At 35.3% G+C, this 26,155-nt stretch overlaps 3 protein-coding genes and 1 long non-coding RNA gene across 4 annotated transcripts; 2 read left to right on the top strand and 2 right to left on the bottom strand.

Annotated features, from left to right (window-relative positions):
- On the top strand, positions 7,432-9,056 carry LOC18767767 (bZIP transcription factor 11). Its single transcript, XM_007200358.2, has one exon. It carries the CDS (start codon positions 8,299-8,301, stop codon positions 8,770-8,772), a length of 474 nt encoding a protein of 157 aa, XP_007200420.1. The 5' UTR covers positions 7,432-8,298; the 3' UTR covers positions 8,773-9,056.
- LOC109950623 lies at positions 10,981-12,774 on the bottom strand. Its single transcript, XR_002272877.1, has 2 exons — positions 12,609-12,774; positions 10,981-11,037 (listed from the first exon to the last, which is right to left on the bottom strand). It is a non-coding gene; the product is annotated as an uncharacterized LOC109950623 (long non-coding RNA).
- On the bottom strand, positions 17,452-21,641 carry LOC18768880 (pentatricopeptide repeat-containing protein At4g21065). The gene is made up of 2 exons (XM_007201656.2): positions 19,062-21,641; positions 17,452-17,631 (listed from the first exon to the last, which is right to left on the bottom strand). The coding sequence occupies exon 1, from the start codon at positions 21,069-21,071 to the stop codon at positions 19,356-19,358; it is 1,716 nt and encodes a 571-aa protein (XP_007201718.1). The 5' UTR covers positions 21,072-21,641; the 3' UTR covers positions 17,452-17,631; positions 19,062-19,355.
- LOC18768976 (chaperone protein dnaJ 10) lies at positions 21,873-25,060 on the top strand. The gene is made up of 7 exons (XM_020571013.1): positions 21,873-21,959; positions 22,156-22,215; positions 22,346-22,428; positions 22,801-22,969; positions 23,078-23,207; positions 24,502-24,660; positions 24,861-25,060. Exons 1-7 carry the CDS (start codon positions 21,873-21,875, stop codon positions 25,058-25,060), a joined length of 888 nt encoding a protein of 295 aa, XP_020426602.1.

Raw genomic sequence — 26,155 nt, 5'->3', positions numbered from 1 at the left:
GGGCCCATATATGACAACTTCACTATAGAATTTCTCGGTTTCACTGAGGGTGAATGTTGGGTTGGTTGGGCCTGTTATGGATTTGTTTCTAAAAATTGGGAGCTAAAAATTGGACAACAATGAAGGGCTGGAGGTTGGGCTAGAGCTAGGGCCTGGGCTGGGCTTCTATATCTATGTCAGTAAAATTATAAACTTTGAAAATGACAGTATTAAAATCAGGTTCTTCAATAAAATAGTTTAAATGAGCTTAATAAAATCAACATCTTAATTATTAAGTAGAACCCTCATAAAACCTAGCATATCTTTTCTATAGGTACATTTGCAGGGTTATTTATTATGCCACATGTTTATGTATCCAATTGAACGTTTGTTTTCATCAAGGATTGTTGTCATGTGGTAGGTAGAGCCTCATTGATCTTGTAAGTACATACATATTGCATATTCAAACCAACCAGCTCTTAGTCTAGTTGTACTTATTTTTCCAACATTGAAAGAGATCTTTAATTCGAATTCTCTTTCTTCGTTAATAAAGTAAGAACCTACCCAACAAACTTTTTAGGGCCTGTTTGGTATCCTACTTAGATCTAATTTTATAAACTCAAAAACACATTTTAAGTCTGAAACTTAAAGAACCTGTTTAGTATGCTCATTTTTAAAAACCTAAACTTAAAATTAAAAGCAAAAAAGTTTAGGGCATGTTTGGTATTCTACTTGGATCTAATTTTATAAAATCAAAAACACATTTTAAATTCGAAACTTATAAAACCCGTTTAGTATGCTAATTTTTAAAAACCTAGACCTAAAACAAACTCAAAAATACCCCCATTATTGAAAACAAAAAAGTGAGGTTTTATACTCTCTCTCTCTCTCTCTCTCTCTCTCTCTCTCTCTCTCTCTCTCTCTCTGGTTGGTGGTTCCAGGTCGACGTCGTCGTTCGCAGCTCCATGAAGGCCGTCGTTTGCCGCTCCGTGAAGGCCATCAAGGTCTCCTTCATCCACTACCCGACCCAAAATTGATCAATCTTTTTTCATGTTTTGGGTTTCTAGGGTTTATATTGAAAGTTTACGGATTTACTTTTTCTTTTGTTAATTTCAATTTGGGAATCTAGGATTTCTGATTTTAATTTTAATTTTTTTTAAATCTTAAAGCCACTATTTAAAAACTCATTTTTTAAAACGAATTATAATTTTTGAGTTTATTTTTTTAGTAAGATACCAAATAGGGCCTTAGTTTGCAAAGCAAGTCGCCTGTAATTCTGTCTTGATAGTCAGGTTTAACAGACACCATTATGCATTGCAGGTACAGCAGAGGCTCCATTTATTCGCTACCATTTTCAGACACCAACACCCACAAATGCATACAATTTAAGAAGGCCTTCAAAGAAAGGAGAATAAAAAAACCATGCACAAAGAGCTGGTATGCAAATCACAACACACAGATCTTTATGACCTTCAACAACTTTGCTGGGTTTGGTGGCCACTGACAAACCTTGAGCAATAAAAATATCTTGACAGAACTGAGGCTAAAAATGGAAATTCACTTATGTTCTGCTCTGCCCAAGAAACCCTGAAGGAAAATGAAAATTCCCAAGGACATTGTCCAGGCAGTGGAGTTAATTTCAATCATGTGCTCACTGAATGACTTAATTTGGTATGCCCGGCAAATCATGGACAGCGCAGAGTGGCTTTGTTGTGGGTGCAAATTAAATTAAATTACAATACAAACAAATGAACCCCTGCGCTTTCAATCCCTTTCAGATTTTGTGCCCACAGCCCACCAAACCCTACCCTTTTCTTTTTCTTTTTTGGGTTAGCTGCGATTTACTCCCTGAACTTGTATGCTATTTTTAATTTGCACCATAAACTTTTTTTGTTTTTGGAAAATTAAGTATACAAACTAATTTTTACAGCCAATTCCTCCCTACCGTCTAAATCTCAACATTTCATTCAATTTGACGTTAAATATGAAGGCAAATTGGTCATTTTATATGTTAAAATTAGGGATGGGTACGGTACGGTATTGAACTCATACCGCTACCGATACCGGAAATTAAAACTGGTATGGTACGGTATGAAATTATCGTTTGTCAAAATTGGTACCGTACCATACCGTGCCAAATTGATACCAAAATGACACAACTCAAAAATGAACCAATTCAATATTCAACAGATTCATTCACCAAAATAAGTGATGCCAAAGTTACAGATTCAAAAATTCAACATATTCAATATCCAAATCCTAATCAACCAAATCATTATCCATCAACAAATTCCTCATACCATGACAAATGAAGAGCAATGTCTATTTGTCATCAAGTGGAAAGTCTCTAACACAGTCATGATTATGATGCTTTTGATTAGCAAGTGATGTTTCTTTTTGGTAAGAGTTAACTAATTCTTTATCTGATCTAGTTATAAGTTTAAACATCTTACCAGAGGAGATTGTTATAAATGACACCAAAACACTTAGACCCCAACCCAAGCAAAACAAGGATATCAAGCTGTTGAAACATGTAAAGCTCATTCTTAAGGTATTCGTTATAGTACGGTATTGACAGGTACCAAATACCTGGCATTGCTACCATATCATACTTTTTTGGTACGGTACGGTACAGTACCGAATATCTCTTCATCCCAAATGAAACAGTATGAAATCTGTATGGTTAGTGTATGATTTTGGTATTTCGGCTTTAGATGCCCACCCCTAATTAAAATAATTAAATACTATAAAATAAATAATCTAAAATCTAAAATAAATAATCAATCATTTGAATAAATAGTGGGGCCCACCCACTTCACCTCTGCCTTCCCTTTGTTGCAATTAAAAAAATAGAGGGGAGGGGGAGCTTGAATGGGAGAGAGAGAAAGAGAGAGAGAAAAGGGAGGCTAAAGAGAGGAAGTTATGTTGGGGGTGGGGATTGGTCTGGGGTGAAAAGAAAATGGAAGGAGAGAGGGGTCTGTTGCTGGTGGAGGGTGGTTATGGGAGAAGAAAACAAGGGGTCCGAGCCACAACCCAAGTCCTACTCCCACTCCCAAACCCGGGCACATGGGGGAATTTGTCTTCAAATTTGTTATGAAAATCTACGGATGGCAATGGGTTGAATCGGGAGTGGTATGCCATTCTCATACCCATTCCCGTTAAGCTTTTTCTCCCATCTCCACCTTCGTCCCTGTAATATTCATATCGAGGATTCGCCATCCCCACCTTCGTTGGGGAATGAATTCCCCGACCCGCCCCATTATGGAAGAAAAAATCAATATAAAATTACTTTTTTGAAAGAAAAAAATAGGATTAAGGCAATATAATGAACATATAATATAATATATATATATATATGAATAAGACAATGTAAGAATGTTTATATATTGACTAATTTTTAACTAAATATATAACTAGAGTGACTTAAGATTCGTATATATAATATTATAATAATATAAAATATAAAATTTAGTTGGCACAATCACTTTAATATCATATATATATATATATATCCCATCAGTCCCCTTCTATTGAGGGATCCCTCAAATAATTTTATTTGAGGGACGCCCTTTAGGGTACCCTATAAATTTTTTTTCAACGATCCAAACAATCTATTTTTTAGGTCTTCATTCATAGATCATCCTTACAAAAAATTAGACAAATCGGAAACCGTTTCGATATCTAATTGTGTCCTACAAAATCAATGAACACGGTGCTTCAAGAAAGTACTAAAATTTCAAGAATTCAATTGAATGATCAAATGATATCGGATTCAAGTGATTTTTTGTAGAGATGATCTTTGAATGAGTATCTACAAAATAGACGGTTTGGATTAGTGAAATACAATCTGGAGTGGGCCCTACAAGGGGTGTCCCTCAAATAAGTTATTTGAGGGATCCCTCAATGGAAGCTCTCTGTATATCCCATAACACTATACCCAAAAAATTTCCCTTACCGGTCTCTATATTCATTTTTAGGGTCAAATCCCTGCGAAGACCCTTACCCGTAGAGAAAATTGCCATTAGAAAATCCAGTCATTTGCACTTTGTGATGTGTTTGGTGTATTCGTTGAAATGCTTCATTTTGGATCTGGCTAGTGGAATTCGACTCAACTGAACTTGGGTTTCATATTTTTAGAAGAATCAAAGAGGTTCTCAGTGTTAGATTCACAAATTTTGATTTGCACAATAACGAAACATAGGGATTATAAACAATTGGGCTATTTTGAATTCATTTTTCATGCTTCTAGTTTGATAAAGTGAAAACCTTTCATCTCAAATAAACTCAATTGTAAGCAAGTTTCCTCATTTCAATTGATTTTTGTATAGCCGGGGGGTTGTGGGGATTGTTCTGGGGTTGGAGGGTGGCTTGCGATGGGTGGTGGTCATGGGAAATGGGAGGAGAAGAAAATACGGTAGGGGGTTCTAGGTCTGTGCTCTGTGGATCTCCAGAATTTTATTTTATTTTTATCTTTTTCTTCAAATTTTTCCAAAAAAATATGTTGAGATTTAAATGGTAGGAGGGAATTGGCAATATAAATTAGTTTATGTACTTAATTTTCCAAAAAAAAAAATTAATGATGCAAATGAAAAGTAACATACAAATTCAAGGAGTAAATTGACAATGAACCCTTTTTTTTCTTCATCACAGTGAAGGCACTGAGGCCACTAAGTCAAGTTGCAGTTGAGAAGCCTTTGAAAGGCTATCAAAAGCACATAAATACATTGCACCAAACCGGGAAACACATACTTAATTTTTGTTTTGACCATCATGGGATTTTTGTGAGACTAATGTTTCACAAAATGATGGCTATTTCTTTGTTAGAAAACTAAAGCCACTCCGTCTTTTGCTTAATGGATAACAACATTTAGGCTTTTCCTTAAAGAGATTTTTTGTGTATGAAAAAGGTGCATGCAAGATTACTGGTGTGGCGGCCAAAGCTTTTGACACAGAAGAACAAAAAACTAAAGGGTCTAGTTAGAATAACTAAAGCCATACTAGCTAGTCAACGGGGGGTTGTAGTTCAGTGAAAAAGGGCCTTGATTTGCAGATCATTAATCTCAAGTCGAACTCTCATGACACATTAGTAGTATTTAATGTGTGTAAAAAAATCCTCATCTCCTTGTAGTTTATAGTATCGTTTGTATTTTTTTTAATTTTTAAAAACACCTATACAAAGTAGATCAAAAAGATTTATAAATTGCATGATTTTGGCACTCCAACACCACTACTTAAATAACCACATGCACTTCCCATATGTGAAAGAGCATAGGACTGTGGGAAGGGATATTTGAAGTGCTAAAGTCATCTCTCAAGGAGAAGTTGTATATTATTTATAGCAAATTACTTCTTCTTTTCTTTTGACAATACGATATTGTAAACTACTCTAATATATGTATACGAAAGGGGATCGAATTCAGATGTAAAGGGACACACAAACTACCTTGGTTAACTAACCTAACCACGTCTGCTAGCAAATTACATCTTTAAGTCTCTCAACTATAGGGTCATTCATTGTGGTACCTAACTATCAGTTGAGAAAAAAGAATTTGTTCAATTATTCCAAAAAAGAAAAAAAAATCTAATTAAAGAAGAAAAAAAACCTAGATTGAGTTCATTTTTCTTCTTTTTCTTTTCTTTTTCTTGTTTGCTTCCTTCCCTTTTATAAAAGCACTAGACAACTTGCAGTTGAAGTTCAGTTAGAGGTTGAGAGCGGTATGGTGGCTATGACTTACATACAGTTCGCTATCTTTGCAAAATCTTGAGAAAAGGAACCCAACTGTTCAAAGATATTCAAGACAAAACCACCCTTCTTGGTGCTTCATACTCCCATAAAATTCCAGGGGTAGTTCGGACATTTCTAATTTCCAATTATAAGATTCTAGATCTTTTTTTTCCCTTGCGCAGATCAAGTCCTAGATGTTGGGGCCCAAGCTCCAAAAGTAAAATCAATATGCCAAGACCTTATTTGCCTTGTTATATCAGTATTTTCATAAGAAAGAGGTAAATGGGTAGGTAAAAGATACACATTCTCTCCAAGAAGACAATATTGCCTACTTCAAAGTGAAGAGGTATATTGGACCTCACTTGCTTTTTATAATAAAATACTATCTCCTCTCTTTTACCTACTTTTTATAAAATATAATAATAAATATAAAAGATAAATAATAAATAATATAATAATAGTTTGTAGACTTGCATTGCCTAGTCTCTTAAAGTGACCAACTTTTTTCATTAAACAAATGGATAAGCAACATACCACCTAAGTTGTTATAGTACAATTTTGCCTATTTGATTTGCCTACACCCTTGGAGATGCTCTAACCTAGTGAAAAAAAAAACTTTGATTTGCAAACACTGGTCTCAAGTTCGAATCACCATTCCTTTATAGTTTATACTATCGTTTGTTTAAGATAAAAAAAAAAAAAAAAACTATCGCTTGTATTAGAAAAAAATTAAATAAAAAAGTATGAGTTTTTTTAAAAATAAATAAAGAAAAAGGTAGCTCACAAACACGAGAAAAACTTGTATGTCAGTTTTGGTATACATGATAAGAATTCTACATGACAAATCGTGATTGAATAGAAATAACAAAACAGTGTTATCTCGATGACATGCCAATTATTCTCCACCAACACACCTACCCTATATCCCTAGATTTTGCTAATTTCCAAAGCGTCTCGATTCAGAGATCAAAGATTATAGCTTTGTAGTTTTATAACGTGCCCAATAAGATCACTGAAAAGACAATTAGAAATGTGATTTATACAATTGAATATATTCAATCGTTAATATAAATATAATATAAACATAGCTGTTGGTCTGGAAAATATAAAAGAATATCCATATTGTACAATTGGTGAAAAATAGGCAACATTGGGGGCAGTGTAAAATGATTTTCTACTGTGCTCTCTCTGTACACAGTTCACAAAGCAGCTATTCCAAAATGTCATGGGCCATGGTTTTTGTTTAGGCATAAACTTCAGGAAGAAGCAATTCTTTACTTCTGAATTTAGCTTGAGATGCATACAAGGAGTAAAGTTGAACCTCCATTGCATACGCCGTACGGCATGAAAACTGGTGAAAAAGAAGTACATTTTCTTCACATCATCAAGGAGATGAACACAAAGAAAATAACACCAATATTAATTATGTTCAACCCTGCGTAAGTGATGGTGACACCACTTTGTACCGACATCGTGTCACAACTTCATAACACAAATTATAATGTGTATATTAAAATATAAATATTTATAATTGTATATTATAATTTGAACGAACTCAGTTCATAGTTCGCTAAAATTATAACACGTCACCGTGTTACGGTCACATAGAAATTTATTTATTTATTTTTTCTGGTTCAACGAAGAGGAGTGAGTTACCTATCTATTTTCTATCCGTCACTATAGAAAGATTAACAAATAACATGAGATTGTTGGTTCCCAGCTGGATCTGGACGGTTGTGGATTGAGGGCTTCTCTCTCCTCACCTCACATGTCTCGTCACTTTTATATAATATGAGATTCCAAAGTCCTTTATCACTTTGTTTTTTTTCTCATTTTTTATATTTCTTTTTCCAAATTTTACTTTTAAAATTAATTTATTCATCTTTATGACGAACTATTTGGGCCCTTTTGTTCTATAAATTCGATTTCCAAACCCCTCAGAGACCTCTTCCCTTTTGCTTTCTCTTCCATTGTTTCCTTTGATCTTGGCTGGTCTTTCTGCAGTTCAGAAACCCATTTGATCCATCTGGGTATTTCATCATCTTAGCTTTCCCATTTTGCTATTAAAGTTGGGATTTTGGGGTCAAAATCCCCAAACCCATCTTGAAATCCGGCTGGTTTCTCCATTTTTTCTCACTTTCTTGACCTCAAATCTCAGAAAGTTTCCAACTTTTATGCTGGGTTGGGTTTTCTGAGACTCTTTCAAATACCCAAATTCACAAACTTTCTCAGGGACTGGTTTTTGTTTCCAGAAGCTTATCTTAATGCATAACATCTGGTTTTTGATGTATGATATTCATGTCTCCAGTTCTGAGTGAAATCCTTATTTTCGAGTGTATGATAAATTCTACATTCAGGCGCAGGACCCATTTAGTTCAATCATTCTCAGTTGTTTTCCTTTACTGGCTTTATTACGTTTCATGATTTAAGCTCTCATCAAACGCTAATAATAAGGCTACTATCTGCAATAATATTATTATTACTTCTATTATCTGCAATATTTAAGTTTATTTTGTTTCTGGGTCCTGCTGTTATCTCTCTCTCTGAGTTGCTCTCAATTACTGTGAAAATCTGCAAACTTTTCTGTGGTTTCAATGGCTTCTTCTAGTGGGACATCCTCAGGTTCTTCCATGCTTCAAAACTCTGGTTCTGAAGAAGACTTGCAGGTTCTGATGGACCAGAGAAAAAGAAAGAGAATGATTTCTAATCGTGAATCTGCAAGGAGGTCTAGGATGAGAAAGCAGAAGCACTTGGATGATTTGATGGCTCAGATGGCTGAGCTGAAGAAGGAGAACAATCAGATCATCACCAGCGTGAACATCACAAGCCAGCATTACATGAACATTGAGGCAGAGAACTCTGTTCTCAGAGCCCAAGCGGATGAGCTTAGCAACAGACTGCAGTCTCTGAATGAGATTGCGAGTTTCTTGAATGCAAGCAATGGGGTTTTTGCTGCTGGGGATTCGAGCAGCTTCAATGAGCCCACTGACAGCTTCTTCAACCCATTGAATCTGTCATATTTAAACCAGCCCATCATGGCTTCTGCTGCAGAGATGTTTCATTACTGATCTCCATGGGATCATCTGGATTTTGGATTGATTAAGTTTTAGGGAGAGCCAGAGAGGTTTCTAGTTCTATTTCAACTTTTGTGTTTTAGTCTAAGTTGTGGAATCTCACTGTTAATTAGATGGTGTCTAATGAATAATTTATGTGTAATGTAAAAGAAATAGTTTTGGTTTTGGGTTCAAAGACTGTAAATGGGGCTATGATTTGTTCAAGTGGAGTTTAATAGCTATTTATGTAGTTGTGTTTCAAGTAATTTTATAATAATATTGACTAAGTTGTCTTCAAATTGTCTTTCTCTAGCATGTGTAGAGACTTTTTACAAAGCCATCTCTTCTTTCCATTTGACTCGAAACTCTTTCAAAATCATCACACAAATTAAATATTGTCTTGTATACATGTTTGACAAATTGCAAATCATCAAGAAACTTCACCATTGTATAAAAATTGGAAAATACTTGCACCATTCCGTGAAAGTAGGAACTCGTATTTTATCGTCAATCACAATTTGATATGTGTGCATAAATTTTTCTTTTCGTGTTTTTGATGAATTTTTTTTTGTCAATGTGTCGACATAATTTGCATGTTAGTTTTTCTGCCTTCTAGTTTCTCTCTAAGGTTTGTCAAATTTCTGCCTTTTAGTTTCTCTCTAAGGTTTGACAAATTGGACATTTGGAACCAATTGTTCTATGATCAACTGTAGATGATAAGGTGAAATCCAGAAAATTAGGTTCACAGATTCTCAAAGATAAAAAATCAAGCATCAAAATCATATATACAACTTTTCCACCAGTGTAGGCATGAGATGGTGATTGATCTTACTTGGTCACCAAACTACAGATCTACCTACCCTCCCTTTTCATTTGGTGTATCTGTACCTTCTGCAGAGCTAGTTATGTGGAGCTTTCATAGCCAACCTCTTTTTTCTGAGAAGATTTACCAATAATTTGCATTATTGCAAAGATATTTTGCTTTACCATTGCTGGTGGTGAGTTCAATGGGCTAGGAAAGAACACTTTTGTCATCCAATTCATTACCACTTTTGGACCACAAAAATACTGAAAGTAAAATGGCCACAAATTACAAATTACCCCTGTGATCTGTGGTTTCAAAATTGCTTCCACAAGTCAAAATGAGTCTTGGAATGATCTGAATGAATGTCATAAGCCATATGAGAAGTCAGAGCAAGAGCTACCAAAGCGGCCGCTTTTCTCCTCAGTGGAATTGCACCAATAGGTCAACTCCTCAAATTATGAAGACATGTCCAGGCTGTGAATGCCTATCTTCTCTTATGTTATGAGATTTTCTACCGTGCGAGTTCTCATTTCATGAGCACACATTTGTAACCGTGAAATAGTCGGGTTCACAATTCATCTCTTAAGACGCACTTCTTGTTGTTGTTGTTACATTAAAAGGACCATACATTTTACCTGCCGTAATTATAACTCATTGCCACACACTTCTTCGCCATTCGGATTAACCCAAGGGCTTCAAATGTTAAATGTTTAAGGTTTAAGATTTGTAGTAGAACTTACTTATGATAATTGGGTTAATCGTTTTATTAGTCTATGAATTTAGACGCGGCCAAAATGGTTCCATGGTCCTTTAACTTTAATTTCGTTAGGACAAATGGTCTTGCCGTCAACTTTGTTAACTTTTTTGTTAAATGCAAGGGCAAAATGGTATTTTTAAATCAAAATTGATTAAAATATGAATAAAAAATTTAAAATTAAACTCTCTCTCTCCCTCTATTTCAATTTCTACCCCCAAACTTGAATTATTTTTATTTTGGTTTTTTTATTTGATTTTCTTTTATTGTTATTTTAAAGATATGATTTTTTATTCATTTTTTTGTTTTAATATAAAAAATATCATTTTACCCCTGCATTTAACAGAAAAAGTTAACAAAATTGACGGCAGGACCATTTGTCCAAACGAAACTAAAGTTAAAGGAGTACGAGAACCATTTTGGAAATTGAGGTATTCAAATGCAAATCGATTCAAAGTTCAGGGACTAATAAAATGATCAACCCATTCTCAAAATATCCTAGACTTAATATTAAAAAAATCAAAAGGTAAAGGGTAATAAAGGTAACAAATGAAAAGTTAGTCAAAAAGAAAGATTGAATTACGGTTAAAGTCAGCAAGTGGGATGATGAAATGCTATAAAAACAAAAACAAAGGAAGGCCTTGGTAAGAAGAAGAAGGTTTACCTTGGAAGTGCTCGTGTTGTGAAGGCCCACGTGCAGGGAACAATTTGAGTTCTGCAACTTCTCAAACACATGTACATCAAGGCATCAGAAATAATGAAGTTATGGTTAAAATAGTAATTAATTCTACGAGATCTACCAGCTAACCTGCACAATTATAAAAAAAATTAATGATTAATCAGACAGTAAGCGTGTGCTTAGATGCTGCTTCCAATTAGCTTTTGACGTACATGTGTGTTAATTAATTATCATATTCATTTCTGATGCTGGGTTTTTTTTTCTAAAATTATTTATTATTATTATTTTTTAATAGAGAAGCTTTAGATGCCTCTCCATCTTTTTGGTTATGCCTAAAAATATAAAATTGCTTTAATTAATTTAAGTCCACCTTTTTGCTGTATTTCTGTTTTTTTATATTTTAAATGGCAAATAATAGGCCATTATTATCAAATAAATTTCAACTGAAAACTGCAAAACTTTAAATCTGTTAAGTAGCAAGAATTAGAGAGATTATAGAATACTACGGTACTACAATCATGTGGTACATTTTATGCATGTATTATAATATAAGTGGATATTTATAGATACTATTCTCTAAAAGGGAAAAATATACCATATCATTCACCCATATTATAACATATTTATAATATATATTACATGACCGTACTACCGTATTATTTTATAATTTCTCTAAAAATTAGTGAGTTCTGCATTCTATAATGATAATTTCCTCCAATTGGTAGATAAGTAAATCTGGGAATTGTTTGATAAGATAAGGTTATTTCATAATGGTGATGTCTTATCAATCAGTAAGGGTTTCTTTGATAAGGCTTGTGTTTCGTTTTCATGTTTTTTTAAAATGTGGATATAGGACATTGTAAGGACGGTCCTATGACTTTTGGGGTTGAGTGAAATTATGAGGACGGTTCTATGACTTCGGGGTATATTAGAGCATTTTCTTTCATTTGTTATGGCAAAGGGTAAAGAAAAGCAAGAGCTATTACTATTCACGTGAATAGTGGTAGACAAAAGGCTTGTGCTGTTTTCACCTATTGTCATGGCAACCAATATTCATATGAGATATGATGAGAGAAATTTGTATAGAGTTTTGGTGTGGGAAATGAAAAATATGACTAAGTATTTATTTTAAAAAAATTCTTAAATTCTTAAATTTTTAGTATTTTTTTAAATTTTGTTTAGATTTTTTTGTTGTTGCTGATGTCAGCAAACCCGGACTAGAACAAGGGCTGGTTTTGCCTGAGAGCCAACCCAGGCTTGTGGAGCCCACCAACAGCCCTGACAGCATTTGTTCGCTGGATGCCCTTTTTGGGCGTAGGCCCCCCCTTGCCTGGGGCCGCTGGAATCGCTCTATCTCAAAGGGGAGAAAATTTTGTATGTAACCGTAATATCACATGCCCCTGAAGTCACAAAACATAACAAAGTGCGAGGATGGTCCTATGACTTCGGGGGCTTATACCATATGATATTGTTTGCTAGTTTTGTTATTGGTTTGTAGCTTAAAGTTTCAAAATATCTACCCATATACTCAATGTCTTGTATTTGATTTCACATGTGCATCGATATCTTTCGTATAAAAAATAAATATCAACTAACTTTAAGTATAATGATACCTTTCTTTCCGAGATTGGAAGATCTTTTAGGGTTCGGATACTCTCCATTGATATAAGAAAGGAACTTCTTAACACAATTCAATGAAAAAGGAAAATAAGTCATCCAAAGCACTTTTTGTGTGAAGAAGCAGCCTTGAGGGAACATGGCAATCCTCCAACTTGATTTTTTTTTTTTTGGGGGGGGGGGGGGGGGGGGGGGGGGATATTTTGAGGTTCTCGTTTTCTTAATATTCCAACAACTTTTTCACTTCCCACGCTTAAATATAACGAAGCAAACAAAAACAAAATAATAACTATATGTTTTATCATGTTTAAAGTTCAATCACTCAATTTGTCATTTAATGCCACATTCTTCTAACACATGATACAAAAACACATCACAAGGGGACAAAGGGTTGTCATGTTTTAGTCGCATGTGTCGCAGACAATCTGTTGATGTTTTAATCATGGTTCCGTGAGCACTTCTGCAGCTCCACCCTCCTCCTCCGCCAACTCCTCCTCCTCCTCCATGTTTTTCAAACAAATGTGATGTGAGATGGTCAATTATCACCAAAGCACCGCCTCATCAACACGTCTCTGAAAAATGTAAGGGGAAAGAAACCGTGGCATGCCATGTAAAATGACCAAAATACCCTAGCTCGAGCATGAAAGTTGTATGAGAAAGTGACATTCGTATTAGAGGATGCACTAAATAATATATAAGTTAGCTCTGTTGTGTTATAACTGAGGTGTTATTGTCAAATCATATGCTTTTTTCAATTAGAAAAGCTAAATAATTACACTTGGAACACTGTGTGCTCAAATGTAAGACAAGTTTAATTGGTAATCCTGCCGACACATTTGAATAAAATATCTTCAAACGAAGGAATGAGATGACCAATGTTCAGATTTTAAAAAATAATAATAATAAAAATAAAGTTATTTGTTAAGCTCATAAATTTTTCTCTCTGGATTTTTTATAAGTCTTTTAGTAAACAACATATAGAGAATCAATATCATTCATATTCCGATTTTAGATAGTTTAGTAAATAGCTTCAATGGAAATCTAAATTTTGATAACTCTTTAATTCAATTCCTCTCTTCAATTACTAATTAGTAAACATGCCATTAGTACTGCTCGAAGATATCTTTGTTTTTAAAACTAAACTCAAACAAAATTGTCTATTCTGAAAAGAAGATTTTCCTGAGGTGTCAATCACAATCACTTTTATCTTTATTTTATTACAATAAGGTGGAAGAATATATCTGACCTAAAAATTAGGTTGAAGAATATAAAAACTTGCAAGTAGGCGCAAAGGACCCATCGATGTAATTATCAAATAGACATATACATGCAACTTCCTATCTTCTTTAAATAGAAGTCAGGAAATTAGATGGCTGTGGTAATAAACATAAAGGCTGTAGCGGCAATTAATTGGAGAGAATAATATCGGGAGGTTCGGAATTTCGAGTCTCTCTATTTAGTATTCATGTATTTACACGCATTTAAAATCGTTCACGTCATAATAATTTTATTGGACTAAACAATCACCCATTGCACCTTATCGTTTTCACTTATCTATCCAAAGTGTCCCCTCCTTTCTCTCATGCCTATTGGCCCTAAGAAGATTTAGAAGAAGTATGATAAACATGAAGGACCAAGAATCAACCCAAAGCATGGATGAAGAAACTGTCCACAAAATTCAACGCATTTTCTAATTTCATTGGCAGTGAAGAAATAATTAAGGAGTTGGCCCAGAAACCCAAGTTGTTCAATTGTCCCAAAAATTCAATAAATTTTCTAATTTAAGTGGGCAGTGAAGAAAGAATTAAGGAATTACCCATTAAGCCAATTCAAATTTTCTCTTTTTTTCTTTGGAAAATTTGGTACGTCATGCCTTTTGCAACTTGAAGTCAGAGACGTGCCTCTCTATACTTCATTGAGGAGATTGTCAGATTTGTGGGGAAAGACACAGATCTGGTATTAGACTAAAAGGATACGGTGCAAAGGGGTGAGGTTTTTTCTAATACAATTATGGTGACATGAATTGATCAAATTCATTAGATTAATTGAAGAGATATTTAGTGATATACCCATTTCTAGCACTAATATTATAAATAAATCATACACAATTGAATTTCTATAAACAAATAACAACAAAAACCCAAAAAAAGGCAGCTGGCCTTATTGAATTTAATATTAATTATTAAATTACTTTGATGCCCTATTAAGTGTTTTGGGTATTTTTATGAGATTTTGGGGTTGTGCTTGTTTTAAGAAATTGATTGCAATTTTGTAATTTATATGAAGTTAAAAGCTTTTTTGTTATGTTGTAAATGGACTTTGGGTGTGTTTCTAAAGTCCATTTTATATGAGGTATTTTTATAATTTAGGCCCCCATATTGGGTATAATAGTGAATCTCCCTTAATTAAATGGTTAAGATCTTTTTAAATGCGTGTAAATGTGTAGATGCTAAATAAGAAGGCTCGGGATCCTTAGAAAAGTAATCGAAAATTATAATTAAGAAATGCTCGAGAGAATTGTTTGTTGAAAATTAATTTATATTCTTAGGCAAAACAATGTACATTCTTGACATCCCTTCCTTACATTTCATTCTTGATGGGACCAGTGGAGAATGAAGAATTCTAAACATAGGACGCAACTTGACCTCGAGGCTCCGTTTGGTTCATAGGAAATGAGATTTGGAGATGAGAAATCAATTGCTTTCCCATGTTTGGTAAGTCCAGGCATGAGAAATCGTTGTTTGGCCCATGGGAAAGTAGTGGGGGAAAGTAAAGTCATCCTCCCAACTTAGGTTTTGTTTTCCATCTCATGGGAAAGTTTGGGAAAATGAGCCAATATTAAATAAATATTTTTCATGACCATTTTGTCTTCATTAACAATTTAGAATTACTAAACGCATTCTTTTTTTTATTTGATTTAATATGGGTATAATTGAAAATTTATACAAACTTTGTTTTCCATTCCTACTCAAAACAAACATGGAAAAGAAAATAAAGTGATATCTCCCAATTACTTTCCCAGCATTACCAAACGTGGAAAATGAATCTTCTATTTCCCATTCCTTGGAAAATAACATGAAAAATAATTTCCCTTCAAATTTATTTTGTGAACCAAACGGAGCCCAAGTGATTTGAGCATTCATTCCTCTACTTGAGGTTAGGGATGGCAAAAATCCCCGTAGGGGCGGGCCCCCATCGGGTCCCCGACCCTAACGGGGGGAGATTTCGGGGCTAAATGAGTATCGGATACGGGAATCCCCGAACTTGAAAAATCCCCGACGGATATGGGGAGGGGATGGTATTGGCGTCCCCATCCCCGAACCCGACCCGAAAATATATATGTTTATATTTAAATAAATAAATATATAATTATAATATTTATGTTTAACCCTAAGTTAAATTCCCTCTCCTAATTCTTCCTAATTTTCTATGGAATTTCATATTGATGTGATTTTGAATAGTTGAATTGAACTTTATAGTTAATTTGGATGTATTGAATGATAATTTAATATCAAACTTAATGTTAAAATGTATGATAAATATTTTTTTATGCAAAAAAATCGGGGATTCAGGGCGGGTATGGGGAATAGTCCTCCGACGGAGACGGGGATGGGGATTCTCCGAAACCTAATAAACAGGGATGGGTTCGGAGATGGGGACGGGGATGGAGAGCGGGGATGAGGATGGTATTGTCATACCCGGCCCCTACCCGACCCGTTGCCATCCCTACTTGAGGTTATGTGTTAGATTCATCCCTCTTGTTGCTTATGCTTTTTGGTCTGCCAATACATATTTGAGTTTTAGATTTGTGAAAATTTTGCAACTTGAAGTCAAAGGCGTGCCTCTCTATACTTCATTGAGGAGATTGTCAGATCTGTGGGGAAAGACACAGATCTGGTATTAGACTAAAAGGATATGGTACAAAGGGGTGAGGGTTTTTTTTTTTTTTTTTTTTTTAAAAATAATTTTTTTATATATAAATAAATTTTAAAATAAATAAAAAATTTATTTTATTTTTAAAATTAAAAAAAATTTGTTTCTTTTTTAATACAATTATGGTGACATGGATTGATCAAATTCATTAAATTAATTAAATGGTTAAGATCTTTTTAAATGCGTGTAAATACATATATGCTAAATGCGGAGACTTGAAATCCCTAGAAAAGTAATCGAAAATTATAATTAATAATTGCTCGAGAGAATTGTTTGTTGAAAATTAATTTATATTCTTAGGCAAAACAATATACATTCTTGACATCCCTTCCTTATATTTCATTCTTGATGGGACCAGTGGAGAATGAAGAATTCTAAACATAGGACTCAACTTTGCCTCAAGTGGTTTGAGCATTCACTCCTCTACTTGAGGTTATGTGTTCAATTCATCCCTTTTTTTTGGTTAATTCAAGAGGATTCAAGCAAGTTTATTGGTGAAGGTAGACCTGTAAAGAAGCCGGAGATGGATCAGATATTGGGTGATCTGATTTTAAGAAAATTTCAATCCAATCCAATTCGATAATTCGACGGATAATTCACAACTAAATCCATATTCGATTTGCAAAATACCCACTAATGTAGTGGTTTGGAGTATTTACTCCCTTAGGCAAGGTATTGGATTTGAATCTTTGTATCCGTGTAGTGTGTGTGAGTTTAGTATACTATGCCACTCTCAATATATATATAGTAAATAATAAATAAATAAAAATATTATATCAAATCGAACCGGCTCATTATCGGATCAAATTAGACAAAATTCAGATTTATTTTGTTAACTAAACGGGTTAACGTATCATCGGAATTATGCCACAATATCTATCTCCAATTAATTAAATTGAACTCGGATCAAAATCCAAAAGAAAATAAGGGGATACATGAAAAGTCGGTGATTTTAGGTTTTATTTTTTATTATTTCAGTCCAAAACAAAAGAAAGTGCAGTGTACTTGTATAGACCCATCTTCTGAAAGAGGGAACAAAGATGATGCAATCACCTGCCAATCTCCCTTGTGCTTGGATTTGATTGCCTGTTGAGAAAGAAGTGTACTTAAAGGCATCAGTGAAGGGATGGTGAGAGCCAGTGGCCAGCCATGCTCTTTCAATGGCTCACATGGATTTGGGAAAAAGGGCGAAAAAGGCATCTCAATTCTTTGATTTTGTTTAGTGGGAGATTAGTGTTGTTTAAAATAGAAGCTTAAATTAATTATGTTGATCATGTTAGATAGGCTGTGATATAAGACTTTGATGCTTGTCAAAGATTTATTAATTCTATTGATGTTATTCTTAACAACTGATTACCAATATAATATGTGTTCATGATCCATCTCGCTCTTTATTATCCAATCTTTGGAATTCATTTTGCTTTCAAGTACCATATCTTTAGACTTTTTGCTTTCAAATATTTATATAGAAGAATAAAAATATGATTGAAGATGTTGCAAGGAAGGAATAAAATGACATGCGCATCTAATCACTTGGTGGTTGTGCACTTGCAGAAGCAGAGTTTCTTATATATATTATTTATTTTAAAGAAACCGATAATAACGTCCGGACGTTTGCATAGGAGAATTATATATATTTTTTAGCAGTTTAGAAATGCTTCAATCAGAATATTTTTATTTTATACTGAAAATGCTTCAATCAGGAACTACAATCGTGCAAGTAGCGAGATTCTGCACTATATGATATCTATCTGGGTGTGTATAAGAGTCAGATAATTGGTTTTTAATGTACTTGATATTCTACAAGTCTCTGATGACGTCCCAAAACTTTATCCATTAGAAAATGAAAAAAAGAAGGGTGTAAAAAGGTCCTAAACTAGTTTGAGAGGATTTACCATTGCTGAAACCTTGAATTCACCAAGCAAGTTATGTGAAGTAGAATCCATGAGAAAACAAGGAAGAGTTACTTATTTCTTTTAGTGTTCAGGATTGATGCAAATACCACATCCGGCAGTCAATGGTTCAAATTTAACATTTCTGGGATGATGAAAACTCAAACCCTAATGGGTGGCTGATAGTAAGTAACCTAGAGCTCTATTTCAATGTCATATCTCAGTTCGAACCTTGGCTTGCCACAACAACATTCGGGTTTTGTCCCAGAGTCTCAGTAGTCAGTGCTAAAGCTCAGAGACCGGATTGCATCGAATCAACTATCTAGTGAATTTTAAACAATACAGTTCGTTTCTGTAGGTCATAACTACAATTAGAAAAGTTCAACCGGGCTTTTTTATGCTATTAGCAGAGCTTTTCCTTTGGCTCTTCAAATGGCATATATGCCATGGGCTTATCTCTGACAAAGTGAATATACTTAACCTTTCCTTCATCATAAATATTCTGGTTTGGTAGTTTGATGTGTACGCTTTCTACAATTTTACATGGACAGCAGTAAAATGCACCCAATGGTGGATTAAATTGTATGAAGACATAAATGAAGAGCAGTGACAGCTAAATCTTACCTGAAATGTGGCCTTTTGTTAGTAGCAGGGAGACATTCCTTTCTAGGCATCTGCTATAGCCTGTATGCAATTTCGTTGAGAACACAGGTAAATAAACCATGTACATCCCAAATTTCCAACTATATGCTTTCATTTTCTTCCCATCAGGTTTCTTGCCCTCTCAGTTACATTGAGTTCTCTCATGATGATTGAGGAACAGCTGGTCATGAGGTTACTCGGTTGGTATACATGTCACTTAAAATTTGGAAATGCAAAGAATTAATTACCAATCAAAATGGTATTCCTACTGGAATATCACCAGTAATCCCTGCAAGAGCAATCCCCATTCTTGAAATGGTGGAATCGTATTCGATCCCTCATTATTATCTCTCGTTGGTATACCTTTGAAATTAGTTTCATAACAGCATGGCAGTTCTCACAAGATCGCAAGTTTTTCACAATCCGAATTTCAGACCCCGGACTTGTTCTAATTAGACCAAAGGCAAGAGCAAGCTTCTCACTGTGGTGACTCAATTGAAAAGCTTTCTCCTCATCATCAATTTCAAGCAAAACCTCTGAAAGCTTTGGATCATACCCTTCTTTCCTCAAATTATCTTCTATTTCTTCCAATTTTCTGTATATTGTTTCTGCTTCCGGGTGACCTGAATCTCCTACGGCAAATTCATGAATTTCTCCGTCTAACTCAATCCTACTAAACCCTGGTGGTTTTACTAGTCCTTTTTGCTTCATTAATTCTCTAACCCTTGCCTTGTCATGCCATTTTCCCGCTGATGCATACACATTGCCAATAAGTACATAACTTCCGCTATCATTTGAACCCATCTTTGGCTGCCTAAGATGTATTATCAAACGCTCGGCTCTCTCAGTATCCTTGTGGACCTTGCAAGCCCATATCAAGTTTCTACACATAACCACATCAGGTTCAATGGGCATTTTTCTGATGAACTCTTCAGCCTCTTTCAAATGACCTGCTCGAGCAAGGAGGTCTACCATGCATCCATAGTGTTGAATTGTAGGCCTAACTCCATATTCATTTTGCATACTTCTCAAATATGCATAACCTTCTGCCACCTGACCTGCATTCCTACACGCCGATAGAACTGCAGTCATTGTCCTCTCATCAGGTTTAATACCAAAACCTTGCATCTTACTGAACAAGTCAATAGCATCTTGACAATGACCATGGCTAGCAAGGCCCGATATCATAGCCGTCCATGCAAAAACATCTTTGTCCACAATGTCATCAAAAACCTGCCATGCACTCTTTATGCACGCACATTTTGCGTACATATCAATAAGGGCACTATTAACATTAGCCTTCAAACCAATCCCTCTACCTTCAACAACCCCATGCACTCTCCTCCCAACGCCTAAAGCCCCTGTCTCTGCACAAGCTCTCAAAACCGACACGACCGTCGCATCATTCACCTCCACCCCATCATCCACCATTTGCTCAAACAACCTTATTGCCTCGATGGGCCTACCATCCTCAACGAGCCCATCAATCATTGAGGTCCATGACACCACATCTCTGTCAGGCATTCTGTCGAACACCATATAAGCAAGACCCGACTCGCCACTCAAACAGTACATATGTATCAATGAGTGCTGGATATACCGGTCCCACTCGAGACCCGACTTCGCTATCAACCCATGAATCTGTTTTCCTTCATGGGTCAGTCTCAAACGGGCACAGGACTTGAGGAGGAAAGGGTATGTGAACTTGTCGGGACGGGGCGTGTGGTGGGTCGGGTCTTCAAGCATAGGTAGAAAGAGAAGGAGGGCTTGAATCGGGTCGGAGCTTTGAGAGTAGGCTCGGATCATGGTGTTGTAGTAGTAAGAGTTTGGGGCAGGGAATGAGTCTAAAATGAGACGGGCGTAGGAGAGGTCTCCGGAGGGAGACAGAGCAGAGAACGTGAAGAGCTTTGAGAGGTTTTGGTTTTGCTGGTTGCCTGCTTTGAGGATTTGGGCATGGAGCTGCATGGCTTGGGACATGGTGGTGATCTCCATTTGTTTGACAAATTGACAGAAATGAGAGATGGAGCTCTACTCCTGCATGGCAGCTCCCTATTAGGCAGTGTCTTATCTCATTATATATACACTACGGTTTTATGTAAGGATGTCAATTTTCCCCACGCATTACGGGCTACGTTCTTCGCAAGGCTTTTGTCCCTAATGAGTCCGGTATGAAAGATAAAAATCCAAATATGAAGATGAATTTGGGAAAATTTTTGGGCACGATGTTACGGGCGGGTTGGCGAAGAGGAGTGTGGCAATTTGTGGAACGGGTTGTGTTTGAGTTTGGGGAAAAACATTGCTTGAAATTTTTTTGGCACACAGTAGGTTATTCGGCAAAAAGTTTAAAACCATACATTTGGAGGGTGCCCAAATAATGAATAACCTTTTGTGTTTTATTTTTCTTCTTCCTATAAGTGTAATGGTCCGTTTAGTTCCCGGATTAAACTTCTTGGAAATGAACTTCTCATGTCTATACTATTCTATCGAGAATTACGGATCATGGAGCACCTAAAAGGTAGGGTATAGTTTGTTAGACAGTTAGACGTTTTATTTTCCAATTTTCTTACACCCTATATTATCCCTCATCTCATCATTCTCTCTACCATTTACTGTGTTTCGTTACCTGAGCTGTGGCACACATAAGTTACAAGATTCATAGTTTTCTTTAATTTGGTAAGATTAATTTTTCCTTTTGGCAGCATACTTCTTTTCTAAATAAAAAAGTCCCATATTTAATTGATTTAGTGTGTTTTGTTTGTGTGCTAAGGTTGTGAATCTTGTGATCTGATAGGCATGGTGAGGGAGACTGGGTATTATGATACATTGGGTGTCAATGTTGACGCCACTTATTTTGAGATAAGAAAGGCTTACTATCTCAAGGTAATAATCAAATTCAAACCTCTCAATTTTCCCAATTCTGACAAAAAGCTTTTAAGAACATCGTAGAACATATTGTTTAGGCAAATGTACTCTGATATATTTTTCTTAGATTTCCTTCTCACGTTTGAAAAAAAAAAGGCACTTTGAAGAATATTATTGTAGCATCTATCTACTGTGCTTGATGTGTTCTTTCCAGGCAACACAAGTTCACCCGGATAAAAATCCTGGAGATCCCAAGGCTGCCAAAGAATTTCGGGTAAGCTATTATATCCGAGATTTAGAGAGTTAAATTTGATGCCAACTTGAATGTGAGTCAAGTTTGGTAGCTTCTAGGGTTTAGCATAATCTTATGATGTTCATTTTTCCTGGTTATCGTCTGCATGAAGGCACTTGGTGAAGCTTTCCAGGTTCTAAGCGATCCTACCACGCGTGCACGGTTTGGGAAGCATGGAAAGCTATGCATATCACAGTAAGTTTGTCTAAACTTGGAAATAAAATTAACCACCTTTGGGTCCGTTTGATATCCATTTTCAGGTTGCTTGAAAGACATATAGTTGCAAAGGCAGCTTCCAAAATATTTGCTTTGGATTGATTCTTTTTTATGTTGAGTTTTACACAGACGTGTTTTTTGTAATGAACTAATGGATGATAATAGAGAGACGACATTGTGTACAACATCATTAATATAGTGGAACCGACCTATACAATGGGTCTCACCTCTATTAGAGAAGAGGTGCACAATGTGTTTATAAATGTGGTCTCCTTAGCATTTTCCTGAACACAATACATCAAACACAAAACCGATTTTTGTTACATTGAAATTACGTTGTCGTTTTGGCAGGGACTACTGGATACACACTGATACTACATATTGTATTATGTTCGGGAGTGAACCTTTTGAAGATTATATTGGTCAATTTGCTATGAATACTTTCTATTCACTTCTTGAAATGGAAGAAGAGACCCTGGATCTTGAAGTCCGCAAGGAGAAGGCAATAGAGAAGATGGGAGTATGCCTTTTTACTTTCAGCGTGCTTGATAAATTCCTTTCCTCTGAAAAATTACATCCATTTTCCACCTACCCTTTTTTTTTTTTTTTTTTTTTTCTTACTGTGTAGGCATTCCGGAAGGAAAGGGAAGAAAAACTTATAAAGTTTATGAAAGATCGCATCCAACCATTTGTTGATGGTCGTAAGGATGAGTTTGTTAAATGGGTAGATTCAGAAGCACGAACCCTTTCAACCGTTGGTTAGTTTCTTACTCTTTTTTTCCCTATACAATACAAGAAAAAAAGAAAAAAAAAATCCATATATGAATATGTATTGTCAGATTGACCTTGTGTATTGTCAGATTGACCTTTTATATTGTTAGAATCCTTCTTACCCCAATTTCATATGTTAGTAAACAACTTCGATTGGACTCCGGACTCCTTCATAATCCGACTCATCATCCAATTCCTCCTCATCCGATTACGAATTAGTAAACATGTCATAAAAAAAGTTCATTTGATGAAACATTCAAAAGATCAATAACGGAACCATGACTTTATTTAGGGTCTGACTAATTTATTTTTTTCGTGGCTTCTTCTATAATATAATAGATAATGATTCAAATTGTCTAGAATTTTTTTTTTTTGGGTAGGGGAGCTAAATCCCCGAAAACAACATAACTAAATGCGAACGAGGCCTATAATCTAGTTCAATTTAGAAATTCTTTTTTCAAATACTAACACAAATAAGTACAACCAAACCCAAAAAATAAAAAAAAAGTAAAACTAAAAATTGTAGCCAATTAATTAGCAAACAAACAACCAATGAATAAAGATTAGGAACTTGAGAAATAAAGCTGAGGTAATACCTTTAGGTTGCATGCATATTGGGGAAGATTCAGAGCTTGTTACCATTGATTTAATGATGTTCTAATATATTAATATTGTGTTTGAGTTTGACCAACGACAAACAATAATGGAGTAGGAAAAAAGTGTAAGTTGTGTTATTTTAATGTTCTAATGTTTTACTTTTTCATTTTTTAAATCTTTTTGCAAGTTATGTTTGTCTAATCTTGTCCATTTCCGTTGGCTAAGAAAAAAAAGAGTGCTATGTGTGGCTATGAGGGAGTCGACTAATATTTAATTGTAATGCATTTTTTATAGTACATTTAAGTCTAAAGTAAAATTCAACACCATGCTAAAACCCAATACAGCCCCTTGATAGTTACACCTTTGCAAAAGATTATGTAACATCCCAATTCTCAGTAAAATTTGAAATGATTGGACCAATTGCAAATGTATTGCCAAACTAGTTTTGCCTTCAAGGCTTTTAGTATTGGGGAGACAAAAAAAACAAGTAATATAAAAAGTCCCTTTTAACTTTTGATAATCAATTACCTAAAAAATGAAAACTTAAACTCTCTCGTATTGAACTCACAAAACGGCCTGCGTTCTTCAGAAAATATGGCAATGCTTTCAAATTGGTTTTGATTGTTGCAATTTATATTGGCACGTATATTAATTGTGTGTGTGTGTGTGTTTTTTTTTTCTCAGCCTGTGGCGAGTATATGCTACATTCAATCGGCCATGTTTACTGGGCGAAGGCCAGACAGGAACTTGGAAAGAAGCGCGCGTTTGGTGGTTTAGACGGATGGGTGGAGAATAAGGGTCCCAGGGCATACGAGATGAGGCCACAAATAGGATCAGCTAAAGGTGCACTTTCTGCTATATCAAAGAGTTCTACTATTTGGACTAAAATGAAACTAAGAATAAAATTATTTGAACCTCTCTAATAGAGCAAAATCGCTAGTAAATATGGTCTAAATAATAATACGAATGAAAAATGATTTGTATATATCTTATTTATTTATTTTAAATGGATTGTCAAACTCATGCTTTGTCTGAATTTGTAGAGGCTGAACGTGTAGTTCTACAACAAGACATGATGGAGCCTGAAGACTTTGAAGATCGCTTCCGGACGCGTATTATTCAAGATTTAGAAGCTCCAACATTTGGTATACGATGGGATGCTGCTATGCTTGATCTTGTGATAACTTTGTCAAATGTCTCCCATGCAGTGAGTTCTCATTATTTCCTAGAGACAGACTCCTAAAGAACTCTGCACGTAAGGCGCGGGCATATGTTTGAAGAGAAATGATTTTATACATAATGTTTTCCTTTTCAGATACTTAATGAACCCACTGTGCCGGAGGATGTTCTAAAGTTACGTGCTGAAGCGTTGGAGATGTTCGGCATGATCTTCCAAGTAACCCATGCTTCTCTCTTTGCCTGTATATACTTGCTTAAAGTGACCAAATTTTACTTGCATTTTAATTTTCATCTAATTTAGCTCAAATTGCATTTGTTTTAGGGTGCAACCGCTCCTTTCCTGAGAGAAGGCAGTCTCCGTAATGAAGATGAAGTAGAATATCCAGATTCTGATATGGATATATAATTGATCACTGTAATTGCTTCATGTACGTACACAATGTTATGTGGGCCCATTTGAAGGTTTTAGGTTGGGACCTAGAAACACTTTGATTGGGTCGAGAGAATGTGATATTGTAGTAAAATTATACAGTACTTGATCTGCCTAGGTTGGTTTCTATGTATATATCAGAAGCGCTACACATGCGATCGATGCATGTGATGCAAGTGGCTAATGGTAATCAAATCAGAAAAAGAAAAAGAAATGTGTGTGCATGAGAAAGAAAACGTGTGGGTAAATTTTCAAAAAATAGATTCGGACCAAAAGATGCTTTATTTTTTTTATAATCATATTGTCTAGCCCTTTATAGATTTCAATCATTTGATTTTCAAAAAATAGAACAAAAATCATGATTATTCTGCCCTGTTTTTCAATAAAACTGTTGACCATGGTGAATTTAGGAAACGGAGGTCCTGCAAGTTGCAACTCAAAGCTCTTTTCAAGGTCCCTTCTCTTACTCACCCACTGCAATCCACCCTCTCTTTCCTACAACCCAACGAACAGCCAACACTACCACCTATTCAAATCTGACGATCTCTCTCTCTCTCTCTTAAGCTCAACCCCAAATCCAATTGATCCACACAACCCAACATTAGGCATCTCCTCCCTCTGTCTCTAAGGCCAAACGAAAATTCAATCCCAAGAGTGCAAAATTGTGCATCCCCGTAAATTGAATTTGTTTTCCTCGATTCTGTGTTGCTTTTTCACTTCCGAAAAAAA

Source organism: Prunus persica, chromosome G8 (assembly GCF_000346465.2).
Source record: "Prunus persica cultivar Lovell chromosome G8, Prunus_persica_NCBIv2, whole genome shotgun sequence".
NCBI classification, from domain to species: domain Eukaryota; kingdom Viridiplantae; phylum Streptophyta; class Magnoliopsida; order Rosales; family Rosaceae; genus Prunus; species Prunus persica.
The sequence above is the reverse complement of the archived record's forward strand: the minus strand, read 5'-3'. Positions and strand labels throughout refer to the sequence as shown.

What these genes read in the sequence shown, in the direction of transcription:
- LOC18768976 (XM_020571013.1), top strand. Translation starts at nt 21,873, where the DNA reads ATGGTGAGGGAGACTGGGTATTATGATACATTGGGTGTCAATGTTGAC. An exon ending in GAAAGGCTTACTATCTCAAG is followed by an intron (nt 21,960 to 22,155) that starts GTAATAATCAAA and finishes TGTTCTTTCCAG; the next exon opens with GCAACACAAGTTCACCCGGA. An exon ending in ACGAACCCTTTCAACCGTTG is followed by an intron (nt 23,208 to 24,501) that starts GTTAGTTTCTTA and finishes TTTTTTTCTCAG; the next exon opens with CCTGTGGCGAGTATATGCTA.
- LOC18767767 (XM_007200358.2), top strand. Translation starts at nt 8,299, where the DNA reads ATGGCTTCTTCTAGTGGGACATCCTCAGGTTCTTCCATGCTTCAAAAC.
- LOC18768880 (XM_007201656.2), bottom strand. Translation starts at nt 21,071, where the DNA reads ATGGAGATCACCACCATGTCCCAAGCCATGCAGCTCCATGCCCAAATC.